This window comes from Periplaneta americana, chromosome 16 (assembly GCF_040183065.1).
Source record: "Periplaneta americana isolate PAMFEO1 chromosome 16, P.americana_PAMFEO1_priV1, whole genome shotgun sequence".
Lineage (NCBI taxonomy): Eukaryota > Metazoa > Arthropoda > Insecta > Blattodea > Blattidae > Periplaneta > Periplaneta americana.
Window position 1 is genome coordinate 75,623,534 of NC_091132.1, and position 19,791 is coordinate 75,643,324.

The 19,791-nt window shown below is 35.0% G+C and overlaps 1 protein-coding gene across 1 annotated transcript in view; it reads left to right on the forward strand.

Moving 5' to 3' along the window:
- Positions 1-19,791, forward strand: part of Prp5 (pre-mRNA processing factor 5) — a 33,896-nt gene that overhangs the window by 11,603 nt on the left and 2,502 nt on the right. The window contains exons 8-19 of the mRNA XM_069849587.1: positions 403-588; positions 891-1,050; positions 1,226-1,342; positions 4,453-4,653; positions 4,779-4,861; positions 6,440-6,559; positions 8,632-9,020; positions 10,376-10,526; positions 10,682-10,793; positions 10,876-11,001; positions 12,749-12,915; positions 16,122-16,295. Of these exons, the coding sequence (XP_069705688.1) occupies positions 403-588; positions 891-1,050; positions 1,226-1,342; positions 4,453-4,653; positions 4,779-4,861; positions 6,440-6,559; positions 8,632-9,020; positions 10,376-10,526; positions 10,682-10,793; positions 10,876-11,001; positions 12,749-12,915; positions 16,122-16,295 (1,986 nt within the window). The remainder of the gene's footprint in view (positions 1-402; positions 589-890; positions 1,051-1,225; positions 1,343-4,452; positions 4,654-4,778; positions 4,862-6,439; positions 6,560-8,631; positions 9,021-10,375; positions 10,527-10,681; positions 10,794-10,875; positions 11,002-12,748; positions 12,916-16,121; positions 16,296-19,791) is intronic.

Genomic DNA, 19,791 nt, shown 5'->3' on the forward strand with positions numbered 1-19,791 from the left:
GTAAAGAATTTGACAGTGGCATGATCAGTACTTTACTTCATTTTAATATCTTATCTTGTCGATAAATGCAGTCATACTGAAATTTGTTTACTTAGTTGAATTTGATGAAAACATGGCCACATTTTGAGGACTTGCTATTCCAAGATTTCTCTTATGGATGCAGATGAAACTGAAACTGAGGCTGAAGTTTTCATGCTTATGACGTAATTTATTCATTTTTACGTCTTTTATGTCACATCGAAACAGTTTTATGTACAGCTTCCCAACCCTTATTTTGAAATGGAAATATTTCTCTTGTACACTAAACTTTAAGAATATTTTATATTCAGATTGTAAAGTGTCTAGAATTAAGTCATATTAGTCAATGCTTGGTGAAGAACTTAATGTGTGATATTTTGGCAGTATTCTTCTGAAGAGGAGGAAGAAGACCTTAATGCAACTGCAGCTGGAATTGCCAATAAGCAGAAAAAAGAATTAGCAAAGGTGGATCATTCCAATATGCAATACACTCCATTCCGCAAGAACTTCTATGTGGAAGTACCAGAGATAGCACGAATGACATCAGAAGAGGTAGAGGCTTACAAAGAGGTAAGATATTTTCATGTCAAGAACTTGATGTCACAAAGAAAGGAGAAGGGAGAATTTACAGGAAGGAATTGTAAGTTTAGTCAATTTACTTTTGGCACTATTAAGAAGACAGTACTGTTAAATTGTGTTTTATTTGAAGCTGAATATAACGAACTATTGATTGTCTCAGAATATGAAATGAATACTTTAAATAGATATACAAATAAAAAATTGTTACGAAAGTTATTCAGAGAGAAAAAAGCTATTCTACTCCCATTTAGTATTTATTTCCATATTTTACAGCTTAAATTTGATACTTCTAGGAATTGGAAGGAATAAGGGTTAAAGGCAAAGGATGTCCAAAACCTATCAAGACATGGGCCCAATGTGGAGTCAGCAAGAAAGAATTGGATGTATTAAAGAAGCAGAGCTACGAGAAACCAACCCCAATCCAGGCTCAGGCTATTCCTGCCATCATGTCAGGTTAACTTAACGACATTTATGTTTTCGTCTGTTGTTTAGTTATAGAAGTAGTTTTTAGTAGAATGTCTTTAAGATGTTTGTATAGCCTGAAAACTGAAAAGAATTAAGAATTTTTGGCAGTCATGTTGATAATGTACATATGAGTTAGAAAGATCATCTAATGTTCTTCTTTCAGGCCGAGATTTAATAGGTATTGCTAAGACAGGAAGTGGTAAGACATTGGCCTTCCTCTTGCCAATGTTACGACACATCATGGACCAGCCACCTTTAGAAGAAATGGAGGGACCCATAGGTAGGATTTAATACGTACAATGCTTTGTAGCTTTGCTTTAATTGTAGTTTTTCCACTTGCTAACTAGTGTTCGTAAGATGAAACTCATTTTCAATTGCAAATGATGCTAGCAGAGTTTTATTTTGATGTGTACTAGTAATCTGCAATGAATTTTGCCTATTACTCTCTTATTCAGGGGAAGGATTCTTTAATGTGTCGCAAATCTGTAATGTTGTTCTTTCAGTGTCTTGCATCTAGCAATGAAGCCATTAGCATTCGTGCTTTCCAATACTTCTGGGCTACAGTGTCTTCTACAGATAGTGCATTGCAGGTCTTCAAGTGGCTAGAGTTTTATTTTGATGTGTACTTCTGGGCTGCAGTGTCTTCTGCAGATAGTGCATTGCAGGTCTTCAAGTGACTCTCGTTCATCTCCTCTTGACTGTTGCACAGGGACACAATGGTGAATTGAGAATTTGTAGTTTGAGTGGCTTGCCAAGCAATCGTGTCCTGTAAGCAGCCTGAAGGTTGCAACTGCAGTTTTCCGTGGTGCTTGTGAGATTACTTCTGGGTTCAAGATTAGGATGTTCCATTTTTTGTTTTCGGTATGTTTTTTTGTTTCCTCAATATAAAGGTGTGAGAATTTAGAATTGATCAGCCACTTTATTGAAGTCATTGGCAGATTTGTCGTTTTCATATGCTGTATTGTTGTGCCTTTCTTGGCAAGTATATCTGCCAGTTCGTTGCCTTCGATCCCACAGTGTGCCGGGACCCACTGTATTTGAATTGTTTTGTTAAGATTTTGAAGTTGAAGTGACATGTTGTAGCAATCCTTTATTTTCTCTGATTTTTTTTATGGTGTTTGAGCATATTGCTTGAATTGTAGCTTTGGAATCTGAGAGGATTACTGCTTTATTATACTTGTTAATTGGGAGATCCCTTAACTGCTGTAGAGCTATGTGTATTGCCGTTATTTCTCCCTCATAATTTGTGGTGTTAAGATCTGTTGCTTGATAAAATGAGAATAGTGAACAGAAGACTCCAGCTCCAGTTTGGTGGTCTTTAGAAGATCCATCTGTAAAAATATGTAACCATTCTTTTGGGGGATATTTTGTGTTGATAGTTTCGAAGGCTAGAGCTTCCATTACATCTGTAATGTTAGAGCACCAGTTTTGCATCCCTTCTGATGGAAGCTTTGCAAAGAATAATCATCAATTTATCGCCCTTAGAATCAAAAGTCTTGAATTTGAAGCTTTATGTCTTTGATATAATGGAATGCCTGGTAATTTATCCAAAAGTAGGCCTATTGCATCTCTGGAAGTCTCATTTGTGAAATACAATATATTACTATGCAAATCTAGTCTTTCAGGTGAAGCTCCCTGTAATTATTCAATATATTACTGGTTTTGTCATTTCGATGAAATCACTTCTACCACTCTGAAATTATGAGTGTGGTTAAAAATAGGCTTGCAACCACTGACTTGAGCCATATTTACGCGATTATAATATGTAATTTTGAAAACTGGGATTTGTATTAGATTCATTGGTGTATTGTACTTACATACAAACACTATGACTCGAACAGATTTAAATTAATGCTGAATTTATGCTACGACTACGATATTTAGTGGGAAACTGCTAACAGAAATGACTATTGGAGGTTCTTGTTTTCTCGTCTTTTGTGCACTTTTCATTCGTAATTTCTTGTCCATTTTTTTACAACAATCATTACTAATACTAATATTATTTTTAATTACGGTAATAACTAATGACACATTTTTCTTTTATTCTGGGATTTTGTGTACACAACTTTTTAACACTCGCATGTCTTTAAATAAAGCAAAAGAATTCAATTAACTAACAGCAAAATTACTGATAAATGAGTGGCGTGACGTTAGTCAATGTCAGTCAGTGTTCTGACATCAACCCAGACCTGCTGACTGGAAGATCCAGTCCTGGTACTGCAATTGAGGATGAATGTGATGTACTGTATAGCTAGAGGTAAGTAAGGATGCCTTTATAACCTGTCCTGATAATATAATTTTGATCTTGAGTGAATTTTAGCGCAGGTGCGTATTATGTTTACAAGTAATTTTTTTTTTCTGGTTTTAGGATAAAAAAAACTGGGATGCGTATTGTATTCGAGTAAATATGGTAGATTCTTAACTGTAAAAAATGTGAATTAACTCTTATAGAAATTATTAAGTGTACATGTATTAGGATTCATATTGTAAAATTAATTAGTAAGTTGCACTATTTGAATATGAGATTAATTGAACTATTCAGTGGTTGAATCTGGCCTGATGGTTAAAACATATTTTACAGATATGTGAATCGTGCCATGTTATAGATATCCGTCACACCTTTATATATTTCTTTTCGCTTGTCATGTATTTTTTGTTTTACCACAGCAGATATTTTGATTCACATTATGGTCTCATTTTTGCACCATGTTGAATTCTTTTTCTTGTCTATAAAGTTACAAATATTATGTTGTGAAAAATATTTACTCTCTCCTTGTTCATTCGTGATTGTAATGTTGAACATTTTGATGTGATAAATGAAATAAGTATAATAATCCTTCAATAACTGTCTTATTAACCTAAGAAATAATACAAGAATTACATTAGGTCATTACACAATTAAATATGACTAGCGCTTTCGCCAATTAATGGCATCTTCAGGTCTATTAGCATATAATAATGCTTTGAGCATAAAGACATAAATAAATGGCAAGATAATAAAATACGGTGAATTGCAGGAAGTGAAATTGAAGGAGATTAATTAAAAACAGTATTACATGAATAACTGTACAAACACAGAATAATATGATAATAATCACTTAAGGGCGTAGTGGTTGTAGTGATTAAACTTCATATAGAGTCTAAATGTTAAAATACAGAATCCATGCATTTAATAAAAAGTTAAAAGAACATGTGTGCAGCATAGAAGTATGAAGATAACATGGTTAAAATGGGTAAAAATATTGCAGCAGTCATCACGACGCAAAAAATAGGTGGCATGTTAGGAATAAAATTTGAACCTGTAGGAAGAACCGATGTTTCATGGCCAGTTGTGTGGTGAAGTTTATCAGTGTGTTGCAATATATAAATATTCCATATCCTGTATTTCAGCTGTTATCATGACTCCAACACGGGAATTGTGCATGCAAATCGGGAAAGAGTGCAAGAAATTTACAAAGTCCTTGAATCTAAGAGCTGTGTGTGTTTATGGTGGCACTGGCATATCTGAGCAAATTGCAGAACTCAAGCGAGGTGCAGAAATCATTGTTTGCACACCTGGGCGAATGATTGATCTTCTAGCTGCTAATAGTGGTGAGTGATGTGACTTGAAGTATAATGCTGAAACTTTTAATTTAATCCTATTACTGCAAATAATGTTTCTATCTCATGCTTTCACTATTATAAAGTTTCAAATTTGTTATATTCTTTTCTTGTAGGAAGAGTGACAAATCTGAAACGTGTTACATATGTGGTACTGGATGAAGCAGACAGAATGTTTGACATGGGCTTTGAACCTCAGGTAAATAACTTAATCTTCATTACACACAAGAAGAGTTTGAATGTAGACGAATGCAGGCGTATGAATCCCATTTTGTTGGCTGCAGGACAAAGTACCTCTTTAGGGCATCTAAGCATGCCATGTTTCCAGTCCGAAAATGCAACTTGTTATAAATTTTCAAAGACTTAATAGGAAACATGTTATTTTTCTAAACATGAAAAGGAAATATGATATATGAAGCAGTTGAAAAACTAATGAAGGCTGTGAAGAAAGAATGTACTATGTAGTTAGACAATTTTTGGCAATGAGACGTGATAAGATGACAAGCAGGTTGTGTAATTTATGTATTGCTGCATCCCCACCCGAACGTGGATAGGGAAACAGTGGTATAGTCTGGGTCAACTTACTTAATACCGTAAGGGTGAAACCTAACCATTTTTTCCTCATTACTACATAAGCTAGTGGATTATGGTTATTTTCTAGTTTGCAGGTTGAATTTTCTTTTGCCAACTTCGTTTCGAATTTCGATACTGAGAAATACAACAACTGGTAGTGATTTTATAACTGTTGGCAGCAGTGACACAAATTGTCGGTTTAAATTCTGAAAATTCAAATTGTTCTAGATTTCTGAGCCCATTACTGGATGCTAGTGAAATTTGAACATACTAATAATTAATTAATATCAGTATTAATATTAATACATAATAGTTATTGTATGTGTTGCTTTATGTTGTGGTTACAGTTTCAAGATTAGAGTCCAGTAGGCTGAGTGTAAATAAACATAACATATTTCGTGTGATACATGCCCTTGGGTAATCAATAGAAATACCATTTCACATTTTAATTAATTTCTTTCGTGTTTAGACTTCTATTACAATAATGGAATAAATATTCTAAAGCATATATTTCAAAGTGGCATTCGTGTTCGGAATTCATACTAATCATTTCATGTGCTCAAACAAAATACATTTTTAGGTTATGTCTCGTGATTTGTAAACTGTTTAATCAAAGCAATGAATTTCATGTTGTCAGTGTTGTCAAACAAAATACATTTTAATGTTAGATCATACACTAATCTACAAACTACTAACATAATGTGTGAGAGGTTCAGAAGAAAAATATACTCTTTCACAAATTATTGAATCTTTTATAAAACACCTCCCCAACATAAAGATGAGATGTGGTAAATAAGCAAGACATCGTTATTATTATTATTATTATTAAATTATTATCATTATCATTATACATGGCATTGTGTGATTTTATCCTCTTTTGGTGATATCTAGTATTAGTTGGCAACACTGAAGAGGCGGCCATTTAGTCTTTTAGGAATTACTCTTACATGATTCTCAGTATAGATCATTCACTTGTGCTATGCAGAATGGTAGCTAATTGTGCTGTGCTATTCTGAAATTGCATATTGTTAATGTCCTGCGACATTAAGGCTTTAGATTTGGAACAGGGAATATTTAATTTTAATGAAATATTTGTTTCCTAGCAAATTTATAGTAATTTGAAGTGTGTAAGATATACTAATTTGATCTAGAGCTTGTGTAATTCCATCACATAGTGAATAATTATATCTTCTTCCTCTTCCAGGTGATGAGAATCATTGAAAATATCAGGCCTGATCGACAGACTGTAATGTTCAGTGCTACATTCCCTAGGCAGATGGAAGCACTTGCACGGCGTATTCTTACAAAGCCAATTGAAATCCAGGTATGTTGTTCAGAGTGGATTGCATTTGTTTATATATCTTTAATTTAACTTTTTCTTTTGTGCCATCCTTTTCTTAATTTTATTTCCAAGCATTTAGTCATATTAGTTTTTATCTTGAATATTATTCTTTGTTTTGTTAAATTTTATTTATTTAGGTACAATTTATAACATCTAGGTTATATCACGTGTGTAGGATCTTTTTGGGTATGTCAATAGACCTTGGACTGTTGTTATATATGATATATGGCTTATATTCATTTACCTGATTTCAGTTTTATTTAATGATTATGATAATGGTGATTAAGGTGGTGATGAATCATGATATGTAAATTTCCAATTCGACATTTGCCTTTGTGGCTGAGGGAAACCTGTCAGATTGGTCAACCACAGGGTTTGAATCTGGACCTCCCAAATGTGAGTCTAATGTTTTACCATAGAGTCACTTTGCTCAGTCTAATATTTTTTGTCCCATTTCTCAAGTTATTTAACATGTAAATAATTTATAGCTTATTACATTTATATGCTATATTTCATTCATAGATATTTTATCTGATTCTGTTGTGTTGTTCTTAGTCACCAAAGAGAATATTGTAGTGAATTTCTCTAACCGACAAATTTTAATCATAACACAAAATAATTTGTTGTGATTTCAAGACAAAGAGCTTCTGTACTAGATAGTGGTAAGAAATTTTAGTTTTGTTCCTTCATACAGAGTAACTGATGAATCTCCAGATTGTCAATCATTGAGATAATGTAAAGAAATTCTTAAGAATATGTTGCTAACTATTCATTCTCACTTCCGTCAAGAATTAAAATTACATTTAAATTTAATTTCGTTCCATTTACTAATCTAAACAACATGGTGCACAGTTTACCAGCACACCTTTAATGTAGTGACTAAAATATTGTCAAGTGAGATGTACTGCCTAATAACAGATGTATATATCAACCAGAACCTCAGTCACAGGTTTATCTTTTGTAGGAAACAGATTAAAAAAATAATTTTGAGTAAGCCATTATTTTGTATTATATTTTAAATAAATACACATTTTTTTGTAGTAAAAATTATTATATATACTATGTATCATTCTCAGTTGAATTGACTTATAAGTACTGATATGAAAAAGTCGGTCTAGGAGTTTAGAAGAAGTCATTATATGCAGATGTCGAGAAACTCACCATGCTATACTGTTTTCGCTGTAAGAAAAATCCTAATGTAAACACAAGCACGTGACTGTCATACCCGTGATTGGCTCATAGTCGAAACACTCACACGACGCAGGAAAATATAGTCCGTATTTGGAAACTGTCATCTTGTATTATTTGAAAATAAAAAATTTAATTCTAGTTGTTAAATAAGATTAAACATGTAACTTCACTCATGTGTAAAACGATATGTAAAAGAAAAAGTACTTTTATATTTTGTTATGTACTATGAACGCGGATGAATACCAACAGTAATACCGAGGTAGTCTGTTCTTGTAACAAGCTGACATCACTTGAGCTCGTAGTTGTTCTGGTAAGCACGTGGTAGTGAATTATGACTTCTGCATCCTGGGTGTGTTTGGTTATTAAACATAAGAGTAGAAACCCTCTCAAAAGCGGAGAATATAAAGTAAATGTTTCCTAAGCAAATGAATGCATAGTAGTGAGGTTAGGCCTACTTGACGAGTAACGGGAAATGTTTAACATGAAACAGAATGTACAACAGTAGGCGGGAACATGTACTGAGAATGTATGGCGCCAAACAGTGGCCAATGAAGCCTCACTTCAGTCACGTGTTATTGTTTATATTAGGATTTTTTTTACAGCGAAAAGATTATAAATACCATTTCCTTCAGTGTAAAGGATACTGAAAACGTATATTTGTTTGTGAGTATCTCAAAATCGATTTTTTCTGATATAGTATTTATTTATATTTTAATATTTATTTTGTTTATGATTTCATTGTTATTCAACTATGTTTAGTGAAATTTAAGTTATGATAAACGTTTTTAATTAAACAGCAAACAAATATGTATCTTATAATAGCAAGAAATTCGCCCTCCTCTACTTATGATTTGCTCCTGCAGGTTGGAGGCCGCAGTGTCGTGTGTAAGGACGTGGAGCAGCATGTGGTGGTGCTGGAGGAGGAACAAAAATTCCTTAAGCTTCTGGAGCTTCTTGGTCACTATCAAGGATTGGGCAGCATCATTGTGTTTGTGGACAAGCAGGAGAATGCCGACAGCCTTCTCAAGGACCTCATGAAGGCCTCATATCAGTGTATGTCTCTGCATGGAGGCATTGATCAGTTTGACAGAGATAGTACCATTGTCGATTTCAAGTCTGGAAAGGTGCGACTTCTTGTGGCAACTTCCGTGGCTGCCCGTGGTTTGGATGTCAAACATTTGATCCTTGTTGTCAACTATGACTGCCCCAACCATTATGAGGATTATGTTCATCGATGTGGACGAACTGGCAGGTGTGAAAGATGGATGAAATAAAGAGGAGAAGTGTAATGAATGTTCATTCTCATTTGTGCTTGCTTAAGATTTTGTGTAGCCTCCTCATTACATAACTTCCTACTCTCAAATGGCTTTTAAGGAACCCGGAGGTTCATTGCCGGCCTCACATAAGCTCGCCATCAGTCTCTATCCTGAGAAAAATTAATCCAACCTCTACCATCATGTCCCACCTCCCTCAAATCCATTTTTTATATTATCCTCCCATCTACGTCTCCTTCATACTGTTCAAATTTATTCTTCACATTATAAACTTTTTCTCGTACTTATATTAACTTCTGTAGGTAGCTTTTAATTGAACTTGATTGTAATGTAGGTCTACAACTGATAGAGGTGTGAATTTATAGCATTAATTTTTTGTATTTATGGGTAAAATGTTTTCCGAAATCATTTTATAGCATTAATTATTTGAAGAAACAGCTTTTAATGGTTAAATCATGTTTTGCTATTTTATATATTTGATATGTTCTTACAGAGGTGCAAATTATATAATTCTAAAAACTCTGTACTGAACAGATGATATTCTTCTGTTATAAATGCATTATAAAAGGCAGAATTGTATGTTGTAAAGTACATTTAATTCTACAGTTTAGACTTAACACCTCTCCTGGCACCACATTATCATAATCATCCTATCACATCATCGGGGTAATGTAACTCTGCCTTCCAGGCGCCCCAACCTTAGAAGTGGGTTACAATTAAGCCACGGCCAGGAGAGAAGACCAGAAATGTCGAAAGACAACCTGGTGGCATTGGATTAAAAAATAAAAAATATTTGATAGAGGTAAAATAAAAATAAGATGTATACTTAAATAGTAATAGAGTAGACATACCTGTTCAGTGTTACGATGTTCAGTTAAATAGCTGTAGTTTCAATTACTCCCTTCATCCCTGCCCTGCCCAGGAACAATATCATGTCCATATTCATGTCAGAGGGTATCAGAGTTATTATACTCTTTAGTCCATGTGCTCTGTAGCAGATGAATATTGCTCATGCATGGTTAATGGTATGCCGGACTCCACAAAAACGAAGTTCCCTGATATGTCCTAAAGAACAAAACAAAATTTGAATTTTTTTTTTTTTTTCAAATTATATATAAAATTGGTTTACGATGTCAGATAACTTTCGATGGCCAAAATCTATTCTTCTCTGTTATTCCATTGTCCTCCTTGCAGGTGTTTACTTTCCATAGGGTCCAGTGTCCTGTCTCATATTTTAACATTATTGAGAATGTTTTTCAAAGAATGAACCATTAAACTTAGTACTACTTGTTTAAATATAACTTACAAAATAAATTGCATTGTTTTCTTATAGGGCAGGTAACAAGGGCTTTGCTTATACATTCATTACACCTGAACAAGAGAGGTATGCTGGGGACATCATCCGAGCTCTGGAGTTGTCTTTGGTACCTGTACCTGATCCTTTAAGAATGCTATGGGATCGTTACAAGGCAAAACAAGCTGCAGTAAGTAGCCTATATTGTGATTTGGACCTTCATATTTCAGAACAATCAATTATAATAAAGCTTTTATAGCTTATTTTGTCCTTAGACAATGCAGTGCACTGTACCTATTTTTATTGTATTGGCCGCCAATGCTACATTTATGAATTGATTTGCAGGAGGGTAAGAAGGTGCACACTGGTGGAGGATTCAGTGGCAAGGGCTTTAAGTTTGATGAAGCAGAGGCCATGATGGTGAGCGAAAAGAAGAAGTTTCAGAAAGCTGCTCTTGGTAATTACATATATGTATATATCTTAATTATTTCAGATTGTATTGAATATGACTTGGTTACTAATTGATTTATAATTTGTAGGTCTTCAAGATTCAGATGATGAGGATTTGGAGCATGATATTGACCAGCAAATTGAGAACATGCTGGCACCGAAGAGAATTGTTAAGGAAATAAAAGCGCCTATCGGAATGAATCCTGGAGCTCCAGGTATGAAGAATAAGCAGATATATCATATTGTGAAAAAATTGTGTGAAATTCGCGAAATACGATAGATAATAGAAATTGTTTTCATTTTGCCAATTTTTTTGCACCATTTCTTTTTACTTCCTATACCTACTTAAAAATGGCTTTTAAGGATCCCGCAGGTTCATTGCCGTCCTCACATAAGCCCGCCATCGATCCCTATCCTGTGCAAGATTAATCCAGTCTCTATCATCATATCCCATCTCCCTCAAGTCCATTTTAATATTATCCTCCCATCTACGTCTCGGCCTCCCCAAAGGTCTTTTTCCCTCCAGTCTCCCAACTAACACTCTATATGCATTTCTGGCTTCGCCCATATGTGCTACATGCTGTGCCTATCTCAAACATCTGGATTTAATGTTCCTAATTATGTCAGGTGAATACAATGCGTGCAGTTCTGCATTGTGTAACTTTCTCCATTCTCCTGTAACTTCATCCATCTTAGCCCCAAATATTTTCATTTTCACTTCCTATAACCCCAAAAAGTGCATTTTTCAATCACAGAATAACGAGGAAAAAACATATGTTCTTAAAGGGAGTTGGTCCTTAACAGGGTAAAGAATTATATTTTTTTATTTGCTTATATATTCTGAATAATTTTCTATATATAATTTATATACCAATATATTCCGAGAATATAATGCACTTATTTAAATCGTGGTGTCATAATATACATTTGACTCTAAAACCTGCTTCCCGAAACCTACATTTCCCAAATAATTATTAGTACACTTTGTAGAAGAACTATTTTAATCAGTCTTCTTAATGTTTCCAGCTGTTTGCTGACAACATAAAAGAACTATTTTAACAAACTTGTGAAAATTTCAGACTTTCTTACAGATGTATAATAATGCTACTCTATCAGATTCATTGAAGTATACTAAAATTATTCTGACCTACATTTCTTCATATGAGAGAAAAATAAACTTTAAAATTATTATAACATTCAAATATGCCCCAAGACCATAACAGTTAAAGAAATCCTATTCATTCTTGCAAAACTACCTTCTACTACTTCTAAGTCTATGTGATAGGTAAAGGTCTATGATAAGAAATATAATTAATGAAAGGAATGCAGTATATTTTCTCTTCATGTGAAGCTACATTCTGAAATTAGTCCCAACTTACAACAAATTTTTCATTATGGTTCACTCAAAGTGTATTGTGTGTGTCCATTATCACTTTAATATTACAGATCTTGCGATTACAAATTAAATGAGTGGTCGCACAGATCTGTAGCTGCTCTCGATGCCGAGATATTACTGAGAGGCACTGCTGATTTTACATGCCTTTAGTGGGGGGAGGTGGTATGATTGGATGTGATCACACGAGTTACATTCGTTCATTGCCTAACTACTATTAACATTAGCAGACAGCTATGGCTCATAGTGTTGTTACAGTAAGCATTTGAAAATTTCGCTATATTTTGTTACACTACAGATTCCATATGGATGCCTATGCTTGGTGAGGAGAAAGACGTATTCTACGCCAAAATGTTTAGAATGATTGTATATTGTTTCTTAACATTGAAATAGATTTGGTATTTAAGAAAAAAATTATTTATAAGCAGTTTCTGACGTATGTGTCAAGATAGACATCCTCAGGCACCAAGTTTGTTTCTTTGTATGTCAATTCGTTCAGAGATGACAGTGATGACTGCTGCTGCTGCTTCTTCTTCTTCTGTTATGACACAGTCGTGTTCTCTTTCCAGTGATGCCCAATCAATTGATACCATCAGCTACTGACAAACTAGAACTAGCACGTCGTCTTGCTTCACGCATCAATATGGCCAAGAACCTTGGAGCAGAGGCAAAGGGAGCCACTCAACAGGCAGCAGAAGCCATTCTCAAGGGTGGTGGATCACAGCCTCTTATCACAGTAAGCATATACCTAGCTTATTATTGAGCTACAGGAAGTAAAAATGCTAACTCCTTTGTGCATTTTTTCATGAAACCGTTCAGTTGATTTATAATGGAAGTCTTGTATTTCAGAATTTGTGCCATGTTCCTATACATAGAAAATACCATCCATTCTTCCATGAAATCTATAATAATTATTATTGCGATACATATTATAGGGGCCAATGCACTGTAGTAACTTAGGACTTTGACATTCAGAAATTGATTCCTCTGAGTTGCAATTGCTGTATAGGCCTACTAACCATATCTACTTTTTTCTGTAGCCCTTTGAGTGTATCAATTCATTCAACTCACTAGTTTTGGCTTCAGACTTCATTATAGTTAAGGTACGGTCACACGTCGCTACTTTTGCTGCGCAACTTTTGTACTGCAGCTGCAAAAGTTGCGTGTCGTGTTCACACGTAAGCCAAAAGTAGTGCACTGCACGCTACTTTTCATACTGCGCAACCCGAACGCTGCAAAAGTTGCAACTAGAGGTTGCGAGTCTGTTCACACACAAGGCGCTGCTTTTGCAGCCGCAGTCATGCTGCAGCTTTCCATCTCCGTGTTGACTTTTCAATATACATTTTGTGGTTATGTTTGCATTTTTATGAAACTCATGCGATAGCTTATTTATCTATTATTTGCTTTTCTGTCCTAACTAGTATTCAGAAATTGGCATTATTTTTACTATAAAGCTATTAAAAACGCCTATGTACTTAAATGATAACCAACAGCATATTCACGTAATCAATGTTGGCAACTCTCCCATTTGAAACTACGCTACGGAAAATTAAAAAAAAAAAAAGAATTATATCGTCAGCAAATATACTCAGACTGTGTTGTACATTTAGTAACTGTTACAAATCATTTATTTTCATCACATCTAACATTAAAATATATCCAAACAATAAAAGTATCATTGGCACATTTGGGTGGCAACACTGGTCGCAACTGCAGCAAAAATTTCAACAAAACCGATATAAAAAATGCTGCGGCTGCAACCCTGAGAACCCTGTTCACATGTCGCTACTTTTAAGCTGCTTGCAGCATGAAAAATTAGCGGGCAGCAGGTTTGGCAGCTGCTACTTTTCAGGTTGCATCGTTGTTCACATGTCACAGTTTTTTGTACTGCAGTGCTGCAAAAGTAGCGACGTGTGACCATACCTTTAGAAAGAAAAGTGGAATTTTGAGAATTTTTTTGTGAGTGGGAGGTTTGAGAATGCTGTATGCAGAATGTCGAAATAGAATTCTTTCAGAATCACACAATTTTCTCTTATTAAGTCATATTTCATAAATTAAATTGGGTGTATTATAGATACAGGTAATTTAAATGATGCCATTTTATTTAAAATATTTTGACCATTGATACAAGACTTCAGTAAAACTACATAGGGTGTTATAGATTTATATACTAGAGAATCTATGTGTTTGATTGAGAATACATTGAATGCATTTTAACACATACGGTATAGGATGAATATGTTTACCTTGAAGTTTATTCATATTCGTAACCCCCTTCCTCCCCCCTCCAATATCATGACACTTAATGTATATCATTACTGTCCCAATCTCTGTTAGTGGGCTCATAGATGTCACTAGTGTCAAGAAGTATAGACTACTTAGTTTGTCAGAGACTATCCAAAATGCACCACAGGTGGTAAATCTACATTACAGTTGTAATGGATGTGGATGATGATGGATAATTGTTGAGATGTCACAGGGGAATCAGAGTATCTGGAGGAAACCTCTGTGTTGCCTGGACTATGGACTTGTCCAACACAAATTATAAATTTAGGATGGTTTTGAATCTGAACCCCTGGCTTACAAGCCCAACACACTAGTACTGAGTCACCAACACGGTTATATTCGTAACGTTGTTAAATAGTTCTGGGAACAGGATTTGAGATTTTCGGAAGATATTTCTGATATACAAATTCATTGCCATTAATTCGATAGGTTATCTTAATTTAATTTGATATGTGACATAATTATGATATTTGAGGATAACGGAGGAAAAACGGGAATAGTCATGCAGAGATAATTTTTCATTAGAGTGGCTTAAAAGGTTGGAATATAAAATTTTGAAGAACATACTTAGTGCAGTGTTTGACTCAGTCAGCTCAGAATGGCGAAGATTAACAAACGAAGAGATTTACAGTGTCTACAGCGAGCTTAATGTAATTGAAAAAATTAAGGTTAAAAGTGGATAATACATGTAGTAATATCTCTAAAGATAAACAAAATTAAGAGACTCTTGGAAGAAGTAACAAATGAACTCAGACCACTAAGAGGACCAAGACTTCGAAATACACATACAGCCTTACTAATAAATAGTGTATAAATGTTACACAGGACTTATACACCATTACTTACAAATGACTTTTAAGGAACCTTTATGGCTTGTAAGCCCTCACATAAACCCGCCATTGGTCCCTATCCTGAGCCAGATTAATCCAATCCCTACCATCATATCCACTTATATACCGTTGGAACACAAAATGTTATCAGTAAGTGCTGTATAAGCTCTCTTGTGTATACATCTCATATAACTATCCATGTTAAATGTTATGCACCTCTGAACCCCTGTTTAGCAAGTGTAGAAATAGCTAGATGGCATCTTTGCTGATCAGCAGATCACCTTAGTACATTGCTTACTTAAGCATAGCACATTAAGGACGTGTTAAAACATTCCCTTCCCACTAAATTGTCATTATTCCGGTGTTACATGAAACGGATGATGTTACTGTAAATAGGCCTACTCATTTATACAACATAGAAATTCACTGGATGCAGAGCATTCCTTGTATAAGGTGCATTTGAATGTGTTCCTCAATCTGGGTCTTGGTATCATTAAGTGAAGTTTTAAATTCATTCACGTAAGTTATTTCTGTTTTTCAAAATGAACAGTGGTTATGGTTATGAATTGGGAACATTTAAATGTTTGTAAAACACTTGTAAATTTTAAATCCTCTATGGGGACTTTGCACTGGTCTGTCAGAAACTAAATGATGTTGAATCAATCTGGTTGAGCATTAAATACATACATACATACATTATTATTATTATTATTATTATTATTATGATCAAAGCCATCATCATCATCATCATCACCATCATCATTATCATTATTATTATGCTGATCTGACTCAGGAGATATATTACCATCAAACAACATTTTTACAGGCAAAGACTGTAGCCGAACAGCTGGCAGCCAAGTTGAACACCAAACTCAACTACCAGCCCAAGGAAGAGGATGACAAAGCAGAAGAAGAGCAGGTGGAGACATTCCGTAAATATGAGGAGGAGTTGGAGATTAACGACTTCCCTCAACAGGCTCGATGGAGAGTTACATCCAAGGTCAGTGCTGCAAAGGAAGAACTATTATATTTTCTTCAAAATATTTTTCTTCCCAGAATGAAACATAGTATAGTAACTAAATTATTGGCTTAAGAAACAATATGAAGTTTGTTAACAAATTATTTATAAAAATAATTTAATGTAAGCAGATATATCTTGCTAGTTTGAATATATTATCTAATATATGAGACGGTTGGCAGTGAAGCTTATGCATCTGTTTGTAATTTATTATTAAATTGATTTGAGAGGTTAACTAACTATTAACCTTCACCACATCTACCAACTGAGGATCGTCTCCCCTCCCCCATGCCATTGCAGTTCAGTAGGAGTTGCAGTGTGTAGCAAGTTTAGTACTGTTTCAAATACAGTGTAGTGCAGCATAATATTTTCGTTCTCACAATCTGTATAAAATTTAAAAATGTTTTTAATCTTTGGGTAACAAACTGTGGAGCATAAACTACTAGGAGTAGAATGGTTGTATGGTTACTGTATGTACACATATGTATTAGCTAGGTCGTTCAAATGAAACCCGATTAGAAATAAATCAAATTTACTGTTTAATATTCAGCACGGCTGTCAACACACTTCTCTCACTGTGACACTAGGTGATGGATACTGATTCTATAGAATCTTTGTGACCTGGAAGTAAACCATTGTTAAACAGCATTTTGCATCCCTTCATCTGATAGAAATGTGGTTCCCTTAAGACTTTTCTTCAAGTCTCCAAAAATATGTAAATGGCATGCAGATAAGTCTAGGCTGTAAGGGAAATTCAGGAATGTTTTCCAGTAAAACCTTTGTCCTTCCCTGCTGATCTGACAGCATGAACTCAAGCATTATCATGGAGAAAAATCACTCTTCTCGTTAAAAGGCCTTGGTGTTTATTCTTGATATTTTTTCTTAAGATGACCAAGAATGTCTGTATAGCTCTGGGAATTGATCATTTCTTGACAGCCCAGAAATTCCACTAGCAATAGACCATTAGGAGTGTGCTTCAAAATGTTGGCACCAGAATTCATCACATGTCACAATGCTATGCAAGAACTGATCACCTTTCTCCTGATATCATTGAAGTTCTGTTGGTAGATTCTCATACATTTGACTTGCTGCTCAGCAGTTAAAGAGTGGTACCCGCTATGCATAAACTTTGTGATACTGCAGGTGTTTGTGGAGAATACTATGAATATTTTCCTGGCTGATATTCAGTTAATGAACTAAGTTCGCTTATTGTTATTCTCCTATTTTCTCGGTTGAGAGCATCAACATGTTGAATTGAATTTCTCATGATAGCCTTGAGATTTTGTCCTAGTCGTGAATTGTCCTGTAGAGATGTACGGTCATAACGAAACTGTACACACCAAACCTTTACAGCTGATTTCCCTATACAAGTCTCTTCATATTCTGCAACCATTCTTCGATGGTTTTCAGCTGGTGTACGTTCTTCTGCAGTCAAAAACGAATTACAGTACATTGTTCACATTTGGAAGCTTCCATCTTGCACTATTCACTTTCCTTTTGTCGTCTGTTTTGGAGAAATGATAGGTATGCCAACCACATCTACCAATAGGAAGTTTGTAACCATTGTTACCCATACTGGTACTTCTAAAGTGATACTCCTGTTGCACATAGCAAGTCTTGGCTGATTTTCATTGAACTAACCAAATTTTACAAATCTTCAATGAAAAAAAAATACTTTATATGTAAATGAAATGTCATATTTTTATTTAGGTCAGTTGGTAGAGCAGCTGGCTACGGACTGGAAGGTCCGGGGTTCGATCCCAGGTGGTGACAGGATTTTTTCTCGTTGCCAAACTTTCAGAACAGCCCCGAGGTTCACTCAGCCCCCTATAAAATTGAGTACCGGGTCTTTCCTGGGGGGTAAAAGGTGGTCAGAGCGTGGTGCCGACCACACCACCTCATTCAAATGCCGAAGTCATGGAAAGCATGGGGCTCTACCTCCATGCCCCCCAAATGCCTTCATAGCATGTTACGGGGATACCTTTACCTTTTTACACCACTAGTTCGAGATGTTTTAGAACATTTTAACAGTACTGCCATAAGTTTGCACTATTTGCAAAATGATATGATTTGTTGCTAACACCTTCAGTTATTGTCACCTAAGAGCTTCATGGACTCTGTTATTCCAATGTGGGGGATACCTTTAAGGCTAATTTGTTACTCATACTAATTGGAGTGCAGGCAAGAGGGACTGATAACTAGCAAAGTTGAATTTTGACATGGAAATAAAGTGATCAAAATATGTGACTAGTTGCAGGAAATGGACCTAAAGTCGGATTTTTCATTTTTTTTTGTTTTTTGTAGTTTCAAAAAGAGGATGAAATATTGAGAATTAAAAAAAAAATTCATGGTCCTATGTGCTATAGTTTTTAATGCATTACTTGTTGAATGTTGATATTACATTATATACTTTCCGAGAAAAATGCAAGTAAAGTTTTCACTTGTTTTCCTAGCAACTATAAGAAACATTTAGGTATTTAAGAAGCACTGTGTAAACCTACGTCCTAGTTTAGTATGTAAAAAAAGCCTACAGGTAGTGCAAGATGTCAGAACATAAAAATTCAGTTTTTACACTGGAAATTCGCTATTTTGTTCTGTAAAATTTCCTTTCACAACTTTACATCCCTTTTCATGCAACGGGTCACATATTTTGCCTGGAGTCACCTGTTTCAAAGGCAGAGTTCTTTCCTGTATTGTAAATGTATAACATGGACTTCTCAGATTAATTTATTCTCCAAAGGAAGCAACAGTAAAGATTTTTATTACCCTCAATAATATCTGTTTTTTTTTTAAATACAATGTCCTCTGCAGAGTTTGAACTCGTATATTTTTTCGGATCTAATGATTAGAGATGTGATTTTTTGATGATTATGAAGTGAAGGCATATGTCACTGTTGATAGTGATTCATCCGTCGAATGGGGATGTTAAGCCTAGCGACCCCTTGGTGCTATTCGACATGAGTAAGCTATGTGCCAGCACTGAGTTTCCCCTTCTCCCTTCCTCACCTTTTCCCTACACTACACTTACACGAACACTTACAAATACACCACCCTAGTACACGACATAGCTCTTCACAGATACTACACATGCATAATGTGGCCTGCCGAAGTGGTGTCGTGAATTGTCCTGTAGAGATGTACGGTCATAACGAAACTGTACACACCAACCCTTTACAGCTGATTTCCCTATGCAAGTCTCTTCATATTCTGCAACCATTCTTCGATGGTTTTCAGCTGGTGTACATTCTTATGCAGTCAAAAACGAATTACACAATCCTGCCATTTATCCGCAGTATGTGGAACCCAAATCACGCAAGTGACGTGGGTAGGCATTAGATACACACACACATTTTACCTCTGTTTCGATTCTTATTTTATAATGATTCCAGTAAATATTTCTTGGAAATGGGGTTATTAATTAATTGTTACAAATTCCCTGATACTTTCAATATTATGAACATTAAATTACATAAACAAA